General features: G+C 37.9%; 5 protein-coding genes across 7 annotated transcripts in view; 3 read left to right on the forward strand and 2 right to left on the reverse strand.

Annotated features, from left to right (window-relative positions):
* LOC132789198 (F-box/LRR-repeat protein 16) overlaps positions 1–3,407 on the forward strand; it is a 34,767-nt gene extending 31,360 nt beyond the window's left edge. Inside the window, exon 6 of the mRNA XM_060797046.1 lies at positions 1,879–3,407. Coding sequence (XP_060653029.1) covers positions 1,879–2,176 — 298 coding nt within the window. The 3' untranslated portion in view covers positions 2,177–3,407. The remainder of the gene's footprint in view (positions 1–1,878) is intronic.
* Positions 509–1,312, reverse strand: LOC132792719 (fibroleukin-like). The gene has a single exon (XM_060802170.1). It carries the CDS (start codon positions 1,256–1,258, stop codon positions 509–511), a length of 750 nt encoding a protein of 249 aa, XP_060658153.1. The 5' UTR covers positions 1,259–1,312.
* A 16-nt stretch (positions 3,408–3,423) lies between the features above and the next one.
* LOC132789209 (DNA-directed RNA polymerase III subunit RPC8) lies at positions 3,424–4,517 on the reverse strand. The gene is made up of 3 exons (XM_060797066.1): positions 4,289–4,517; positions 3,728–4,219; positions 3,424–3,662 (listed from the first exon to the last, which is right to left on the reverse strand). Exons 1-3 carry the CDS (start codon positions 4,397–4,399, stop codon positions 3,528–3,530), a joined length of 738 nt encoding a protein of 245 aa, XP_060653049.1. The 5' UTR covers positions 4,400–4,517; the 3' UTR covers positions 3,424–3,527.
* Positions 4,518–4,604: 87 nt separating this feature from the next.
* LOC132789201 (serine/threonine-protein kinase RIO1) lies at positions 4,605–6,746 on the forward strand. The gene is given in 4 exon segments (XM_060797051.1): positions 4,605–4,838; positions 4,900–6,237; positions 6,298–6,549; positions 6,551–6,746. Coding segments are annotated over 4 exon segments (1,758 nt in total). The 5' UTR covers positions 4,605–4,781; the 3' UTR covers positions 6,662–6,746.
* Positions 6,747–6,824: 78 nt separating this feature from the next.
* Positions 6,825–8,683, forward strand: LOC132789206 (uncharacterized). 3 transcript variants are annotated; one of them, XM_060797062.1, is made up of 4 exons: positions 6,825–6,909; positions 7,354–7,572; positions 7,629–8,323; positions 8,379–8,683. In XM_060797062.1, exons 2-4 carry the CDS (start codon positions 7,398–7,400, stop codon positions 8,571–8,573), a joined length of 1,065 nt encoding a protein of 354 aa, XP_060653045.1. In that variant the 5' UTR covers positions 6,825–6,909; positions 7,354–7,397; the 3' UTR covers positions 8,574–8,683. The 3 variants fall into 3 exon arrangements, with proteins under 3 accessions (XP_060653045.1, XP_060653042.1, XP_060653044.1); XM_060797059.1 differs by having other exon boundaries at positions 6,826–6,969; positions 7,229–7,572; XM_060797061.1 differs by having other exon boundaries at positions 6,826–6,969.
* Positions 8,684–8,699: the final 16 nt, after the last annotated feature.

Raw genomic sequence — 8,699 nt, forward strand, 5'->3', positions numbered from 1 at the left:
GCAAATAAATGACGTCATTACGCCATGTGCCACAGATTCTTTGAATTAAAAATTCAGCTTTACTTCTTACACATAATTAATTATAAACATTGGACAGAGTTTTTATAAATCCCAATTCTGGCACGTGCATTTATTTATTTATTTATTGACCCTCAAACAGTAGCAAGCCACAGCAAACAAAAACATAAAAAAACACGCAGATAAGAAACCTTTTAATGAATAATATGAAATTAATTGCCAAGAGTATTAGATTTAAATAAATTATGAAAATCGTAGATTTATTATTTGATCACTACAATTGTCCTTATATGCAAATTACTATATTAATACTTCATCTATTTTTGGACGTATCAACATCTTAACTCTCCGCAGAGCATCAAAATCTTTCCAGTGCATGCTTCTGTAATTCTTAACGCTCTCATTGAAGAAAAGTCCATTTAGGTTACTGATAAAAAATGAGTAACTAGTTAGAAAAACTTGTATTTAATAGTTGTTACCTTCTGATTACTTACGCATGAACACAACTCGTGTACCACCAGCCTCCATTATGATCCGCACAATTATAACTACCCGAAATGTCATTATCACGATCGTAAGTCGTAAATTTCTGATTTATATGCATTCGTAGAGTATTGTATGTTGTATTCCCGGAAAATTGTCCCAAACGATTCAACTCGTAAAGTTCGTCGACACTGGAGACATTAAAGTGATCGTATTGAACGAAATGGATAGTTCCATTAAAGTCTTCCATATGAATGTGAAGTATGTGACGTCGTTCGCTGGTCAAGTGGTGAATCTTTTCCAAGCCAAGGAAAAAGTCACCGTCAAAGGAGCCAAATCCATTTCTATATGCATCCCAATTTCTGGTGAAGTTCTCCTTGCCATCCAGACGTTGTTGAATCACCGTCCAACCATCTCCAGCTGTCTGACTATCGCAGAGCACATCAAAGGAATCGTTGCCCAGAGTTTTGATTCGATGTACACCCGCTGAACTGCCAAAAGGGATGCAACTAGATGGTGGATTCTCTTCTAACTTTTTGATTTTTTTAATTTCCTCTAACTGAGATTTTAATTTAACAATTTGCATATCTTTGTTATCTATTGTATTATTTTGTTCCTCGACCTGCTCTTGTAGATCCTTCAGTTGAGCAGAGATGGTATCGTTTTGTGTCTTGAGTATTTCAATTAGTAAGTTTAGGTTTTTTATGGTTACCCAACTATTAATTGATAACGAAACTGCTTGATCAATATGTGTCATGTATGCATCGATTTGACTTCGCAATTCCTTATTGATATGATTAGAGTTCTTTTTCATGAGAATATTATATAATTCCATTATATTAACTGGTTCGGTTGCAGCATTTCCATTATAATCTGGGCAATTCAGACATCTTTCTCCGTGTGGTTGAGCTTGACATAATAATACTCCGAATAGAATTAATAATACTATTTGTGAATACATTGTCGGTAAAGTAAAGTTGTTTTCTTGAGGAACCTCGCGAAAGCAAGAGCGCCTATACACTGAACGATGAAACATAATTTGTATACTACTTATATAGCAAAGCTCGATTCTTCCACTCCGATAACCGTTGTTCAAAATAACAAAAAAAAAAATGGAACTTTTCCCACTTACGTTATTACCCGCTTACCGAAATATATTTAGCATACAACCGAAAATAACATACACTTTGTTACTGAACATATTTTAGGATATTTGGCGTAATAATATATTGAAAGATTTTCAAATATATGTTTGAATGCGATAATCCAAATGGTTTTCTCGACGTTTGAGAACATGACTCATTTTCATTTACGTTTTATTTGGTTACTTTTTTGACGTATATGCTCATAATATATTTCATATTGATTTAATTGTAGATGCGTTCACATAACGGACATTGGAGTTGGCTACATTTCAACAATGCTATCACTGACGGCCCTCTTCCTGCGATGGTGTTCTCAGGTGCGGGACTTTGGACTGCAGCACCTGTGCTCGATGCGGAATCTGCAGGTTCTCTCGCTGGCGGGTTGCCCGCTACTGACTTCATCTGGCTTATCAAGCCTCATACAGTTGCGTCATCTACAGGAACTCGAGCTGACCAATTGCCCAGGCGCCTCGCACGAACTCTTTGATTATTTGAAAGAGCACTTGCCACGCTGCTTGATAATCGAATAATTGCGTATGCAAGCGAGCGAGAGGCTATTGATTACTTTATTTCAATTTTCATATGTGAAAAGAAATGTGCAACTGATTTTGTTTTAGGATTCAGTGTTTAATTATTCGTACTAATCGAACTCTATTTGTATGTTATTTTTTTTCTTTTAGAATTGTTATTTTTAGTCGGGAAGTTCCTTTTTGTGCTACATATATGTATGAAAGAAATGCATATACATAGTTATTGTCTCTACTTAATACTGTAAATCCTTAAAATAGTTTAGTTTTACAATTTTTTTTATGATTTCTACTGTGATTTTAACTGGACTTTAACTACTATATAAGGTAAGTTGAGAGCTGTTTAAGAACCCCAAAGGATAATTATTTATATTATACATATATTTACAATACAGTACAATACCGAGATGAACTCTAATATAAATACAAATTTATACTTATTGCTGTAGTTTTTAAAGCAAAATTTTAATTAATCTCACTGTAATTAACCATAACAAATTGTGCAAGAAAACAAACCAAACAAATTATATAGATATATATATATGTATACATAAAATATATATGTAAATGTAAATTAACATAAAACATTGCGCCCAAAAAGACAAAAGAAACGTAAAAGATGATGCGATTGAAATGAGAAGCGAATGCAATATGCAAGTAAAATCAAAAATTATGCAATTTACTGTTCAAAGCAACAATTTTCAAAATACAAAATAAAGTGAATAATTCAAAGAAGTGAAAATATATTATTTATATAGGCAAAGTTGCTAACCTGCTTTACACTTAGCTCACTTTTGCAGCCCCGACCACTAATTGTACCATACTATAACTATGCTAACAAACAATAACGATACAAAATCCTTCAACAAGTTTTAGAATTAGTCGATTTAGACAAATGTGCACGCAAAACAAAAAAAAAAAAAAAACAAAGAAACGAATCAATTTCCAATCCAAAAATGATACATTTTATGTAGACCTATTTGAAAAATAATACAAAACAAGAATAATTAAAGAAAAGATTTAAAGACGCCCCTGTGCCGCCCTTCCTAGAACTAAGTCGCTAACGACAAAGAGTTGAATATAAACTATAATAAATTATTAAATATACATATGTATAACTACCTTATTTAATAGAGCTGCGCTACCAAAGTGGGCATTTTTGTTTGGACTACTTCAAACCAAATGCGATTTGCAAATCTAAGACAAACATGAAGAAAATAAACTAATGCAGAATTGACAATTGGTGGTTTCATTCATTTAAATTTAACATTTTATTATTTTATTTAAATGTTATGTATGTTTAACGTTTACAAGTCTACGTTTTATTTCTACAATGGCGAGATTTAATTGCCTGTTATTCCTCACAGGCACCCTCGCCATCCTCATCGTCATATTCCGCATTATCCTCACCATCTTCCTCCTCTTCATCATCTTTGCCCTGCTGATCCCACCAGGAGAGCACACCTAATCCAGATTCATTAATAGCTCCCTGTAAAATAGAGAAGTTTTAGCTTGCCTAGGCTTAACGTTAAAGTCTAAGCTAGAAGGACTTACAATGATTTTATAGGGCGCTTTCACTTCCTGAGATGCTGCTGAAGCGGCAGCTGCTGCTGCTGCGGAGGTGCCAGCACCTTGCGAGGATTGACCCTCTGTTTTGGGCGGCCCAATTGGCGATGTTTCTTCGAATATTTCGCGGGAAACACGGAACTTAATGGGCTCACCAACATCCATGAATAGATCATGTTTAGCACCATCCTCTAGGGGATATTCCCAAACCCAAGCCTGCTCCGCCTCATCGAAACGCGACGGATGTTGCAGTGCCGCATGCGGAATAAGTATGTCATCGAAGAAGCCCAATGTCACGTGCACTCCCTCGCGACTGCAGTTGCGTATTTTACCGGTGATAACTGTGCCAACCATTGGACGGAACACAACATAGCGAAACAGAACTTCGGTGTGTGAGGCTCCGTCGCCGGGCAATATAATTGAGTCCTTCAGTGAGACAATCTCTTTGAGGGCTATGCACAGACCAACATTTAACAGCACCTGTATATAAATTGCTTATTAAATACGTCAAATTTAAAGTATACCCATTCATTAACTTTTATTGTTTACCTTATTTGCAAGTTTGCGGTCAATTTCATCGCGCACAGCATCAACAAGCTTCAAATTAAATTGGTCCGGTCCAATGCGGACGTTGTCCTTCAGTTCTGCCAACACAAACATGGCTTGCAAGTCATATATGTGCTTTAATTTAGCAAGATATTATCTATTGCATTAAAATAATTTATATTGTTTATAGTTCACATGCCATGTTGCCGATAATAACCTCTCACACATTGTATGATATCGATAACCGATAATCTCACATTAAAAAATACCAAAACAATGTCGGCGTACCACGATGAATGGCAAAGTACCACAGTAACAGCTGTTTGTAAATACACGTGCGTGCTTCGCAAATTTCACAATTGTTATTAACTACAAAAAGAACTTAAAAAGCTGCATGTGTATATAAAAAAGCCAGAATTACTGTTGAATACATCACATTCGCGATTTTATATTAAAACATTTACAGCCGTATATTCGAGTTACCCAATTTCATAATATGGCCGATGCTCACAAATATAGCGATGCAGAGGAGGATGAAAGCGACCTGAAAAACGTGAGTTCAATTAATAAATGCGATTGTTAAGCGTTATAAATAATTATTATAACTATTATAGTCAGAGTGGCTGGATGACTTCAAAGCTCTGACCGTTAAACACGATATATTCAAGGACCTCAAACTGAATGAAAAGGAGGCCAGTGATGATCTATGTCAAAAAGTTATTGACGATATCGACGCCGATGAGGAGGCTGATTTGGACGACGCTGATGACTATGACGATGAAGACTATGATCAGGACGATGGCTATGATGCGTATGAGGAAGCCTACAGTGGCTTTAACAAACTCAATGCACAATCTCATCTCACAAATGCAGCTGGTGGTAATAGCGGCGGAGGCGGCGGCTCTGGCGCTAGAGTTAGTGGAGGAACTCAGCGTGTTAGCAGCTATCAACCAAATGAGAAGCTATTGCGCCGTTACTCGACACGCATTAACGTCGAGAAATACGACCCAAATGCAAATATGAGCGCCCAGGCGGCCAATCGATTGGTCAGCTTCGATCGGCGACAGGAGACGGAGCGAGTTCGTGTGCGCGACAAGCACGATCGCGCCACGGCAGAGCAGGTGATGGATCCACGCACTCGCATGATACTCTTTAAGCTATTGAATCGAGGGCTGATTCAAGAAATCAACGGCTGCATCTCCACGGGCAAGGAGGCGAACGTTTATCATGCAGTGTCCAAGAATGGTGCCGACGAGTATGCCATTAAAATCTACAAGACTTCCATACTGGTGTTCAAGGACCGAGACAAGTATGTGTCGGGTGAGTTTCGCTTCCGTCACGGTTACTGCAAGCATAATCCTCGCAAAATGGTACGCACATGGGCCGAAAAAGAAATGCGCAACTATTTGCGTATGCGAAATGCTGGTGTACCCGTTCCTGAGCCCATTCTTTTGCGTTCGCATGTGCTCGTAATGCGTTTCTGTGGTAAGGATGGTTGGCCATCGCCAAAGCTAAAGGATGTCGAGATAAGCACATCGAAGGCGAGAGAATTATACCGTGATTGTGTGGTCATCATGTGGCGTATCTACAATCAATGTCGTCTAGTACATGCCGATCTCTCTGAGTTCAACATCCTCTACGAGAATGGTCAGCTGGTTATCATCGATGTTAGCCAAGCAGTGGAGCACGATCATCCACATGCATTTGATTTTCTACGCAAGGATTGCACCAACATATCGGAGTTCTTCCGCAAAAAGTCTGTAGCCACGATGACCGTCAAAGAGCTGTTTGACTTTATAACGGATCAAACGATTACCGAAGAGAATATAGAAGAGTGTCTAGAGCGTATTTCCGAGCGCATCAAGGATCGCGATTTCGATGCAATCACAGCACAAGAGAAGATCGACGAGGCCGTTTGGCAGAGCACATACATTCCCAAGCGTTTGGACGAGGTAAGTGTTTAGTATACATTGCCTTTGCTCGATGAAATTAACCAGTATTTTTGTGTGCAGGTTCCTCACTTTGAACGGGATGTCGCGAAAGCTAAGCAGGGTGTACAGCAAGATCTCGTGTATGCCAAGATCACTGGCCTAACGTCTGAGCTAGATATCAAAAAACAGCCAGACGTTCTGGAAGCAAAGCAAAATAATGAAGATAGTGATAAGGAGGACAGTGAGAACGAAAGTGATGAATCACAAGAGGGTGACGAAACGACAAAAGCATTTAAGAATTCAGCACGTCCGCGAGACGAGTCGCCCGACAGTAAAAAAAGCGCGCAAGAAGGCAGTGAAAGACGCCAAAGCTGAACAGAGAAAGGTCAAAGTGAAGAAACATGTTAAGAAACGCAAGGAGAAACTTGGCAGCATGAAAAATTAGAATATAATTGTAAGATAGACCTTTGAAAAATAAAAATAAATGTAATATGGAAGTACACCGCACGAAGAATATTATCATTATTTGATTACAAAATTTTAGATGTAACTATGCCTTGCTAACAACTTCACAACGAAGCAGAACTGATGTCAATTCAAACGAATGACTTCTATTAAAGTTTTGACTTCGAACGGTGCCGGTAACAATAACTTCAAAACTTTCAGTCCGACTATCGTTGCTTAAAATAAAAAGTAAACTATACTTCATTAGCTTTCTCGTTTTCTGGATATTTTGCGTATTTAAACTTCGATGTAGTGTCGAAAAAGTTTAAAAAGAATAATATGTGTCACAAATACAAAAATATGTTTGCACGCGGGAAATCACATATTAAAAAAAGCACTTCCTACGCTGCTTGATAATCGAATAGTCGAGTATACAATGCGACTATCGAGTACTTTATTACAATTTTTATATGTGGAAATAAATGTGCAACTGATTTTGTTTTACGATTTAGTGTTTAAATATTCGTACTAATCGAACTATATTTTTATGTAAATTTTGTTCTTTTAGAATTGTTATTTTTAGTCGGCAAGTTCCTTTTTGTGTTCATTCAAACGAATGAATTCGAACTGTGCCGATAACCAGAACTTTCAACAGTTAATAAAACGTCAAAGTTCCGTTTATATTCTTGTCAGCGTCTAATTGTAATTTTGCGAAGAAAAAAATATTCTGGACTAAAATGGTTGAAAACTTTGGAAAAGCACTTTGTTTGGTTGCTACGCAATTGAGGATTCCACTCAAGGATCACAAAATCTTTCTTAAGGATGTCGATATGGTGTCCAACTTTATAAACAAAGCGCTCATACAACAAAACTCAATATTTGCACATAGCTTTACAAACCTCCCGGAAACAGGTAAAATACGCAAATTTTCTATCATCTTTGTGATATTTTAAAGTGCTTCCTATCAGCCACATTTATGGGCAATACCTATATAGACGTACCTGCCAAATTCAACTGTTACTTGATACTGGATTTTAAGTATGCACATCAGGTGGAATTTGGTGAAGATGGCTACGTCTATTTGTCAGCGGACTGCCAATCAACACATGCGGGATCCAGAATACCCTCGACATATCTGCAACAGGTCCTTCGCGATGATCTCAACAATATACTAGGGAGTCAACCACTTGTGAAATGCCAGGAACACACGTACAAATTGTGTTTTCACACCACCGTCTATCCCATCAGCGCGCATACCATCGTCGCCACCCAAATGGATTCGGAGACCAATGTCCGCATTGTATTTGATTTCCTGCTGGCCTTCAAGATCCCGTTGTTGAAGGTGCCACGACCTAAAAACGTGCCAGTCCCAGAGTCGATGCCTTCTCAGGCATTGGAATACTGGCTGGCACTGCCAGTTAACCATTTCGATGTTCACTTTAATGGACAAAATCATTTGGGAAGAATGCATATTTGGCAGGTGGCGAACTTAGAGCAACGACAGCGCTGGCGACTCGCTCTGCGTCTCTCCTACATGCTGAGCACCATCAATGACACGCTGAGCACCGTCGGGATTCATGGTCTCAAACACACGTGCGTCAATCTTTGCGAGCGTTATGGCTTGAAAAAAGCCGATAAGCCAATCAACTTCAAGCTGATTGATGTAATATTATAGTTTATGTATTTTGGTCCTGTTTTACCAAATTTTTCTTTTCTAGATGATGAGTACTTATAGTTCTCTTAAGCTAACGGAATTGTCGACTGCCCTTAATAGTGGTAGTCTTGTGAATTTTCAAATGGATCCTCAACTATCCACAGATTGCCTTAAAACAGATGTTATGATCTCCAAGATGCACGACGAATGGAAAACATCAAATTGTGTGCCCTCAAAGGCAAAGAAACATTCCAAGTGAAGAGGTTTTCTGAATTATATTTACCGAATATTTTGAACTAATCTTTTAATTTGTTTATTGAATGCGCTGCTGATTATCCCATCGAAGAATGTACTATTAATCAAATTATTTCAAATAAAATAATAT

Source organism: Drosophila nasuta, chromosome 3 (genome assembly GCF_023558535.2).
Source record: "Drosophila nasuta strain 15112-1781.00 chromosome 3, ASM2355853v1, whole genome shotgun sequence".
NCBI lineage: Eukaryota > Metazoa > Arthropoda > Insecta > Diptera > Drosophilidae > Drosophila > Drosophila nasuta.

Bases quoted from the DNA above. Each gene is read 5' to 3' on its own strand.
- LOC132792719 (XM_060802170.1), bottom strand. From the start codon at position 1,258: ATGACACATATTGATCAAGCAGTTTCGTTATCAATTAATAGTTGGGTA.
- LOC132789206 (XM_060797062.1), top strand. From the start codon at position 7,398: ATGGTTGAAAACTTTGGAAAAGCACTTTGTTTGGTTGCTACGCAATTG. The intron at 7,573-7,628 runs GTAAAATACGCA...GCTTCCTATCAG, and splicing joins TACAAACCTCCCGGAAACAG to CCACATTTATGGGCAATACC. The intron at 8,324-8,378 runs GTAATATTATAG...TTTCTTTTCTAG, and splicing joins TCAACTTCAAGCTGATTGAT to ATGATGAGTACTTATAGTTC.
- LOC132789209 (XM_060797066.1), bottom strand. From the start codon at position 4,399: ATGTTTGTGTTGGCAGAACTGAAGGACAACGTCCGCATTGGACCGGAC. The intron at 4,220-4,288 runs GTAAACAATAAA...ATTTATATACAG, and splicing joins ACCGCAAACTTGCAAATAAG to GTGCTGTTAAATGTTGGTCT. The intron at 3,663-3,727 runs GTAAGTCCTTCT...TCTATTTTACAG, and splicing joins AAGCGCCCTATAAAATCATT to GGAGCTATTAATGAATCTGG.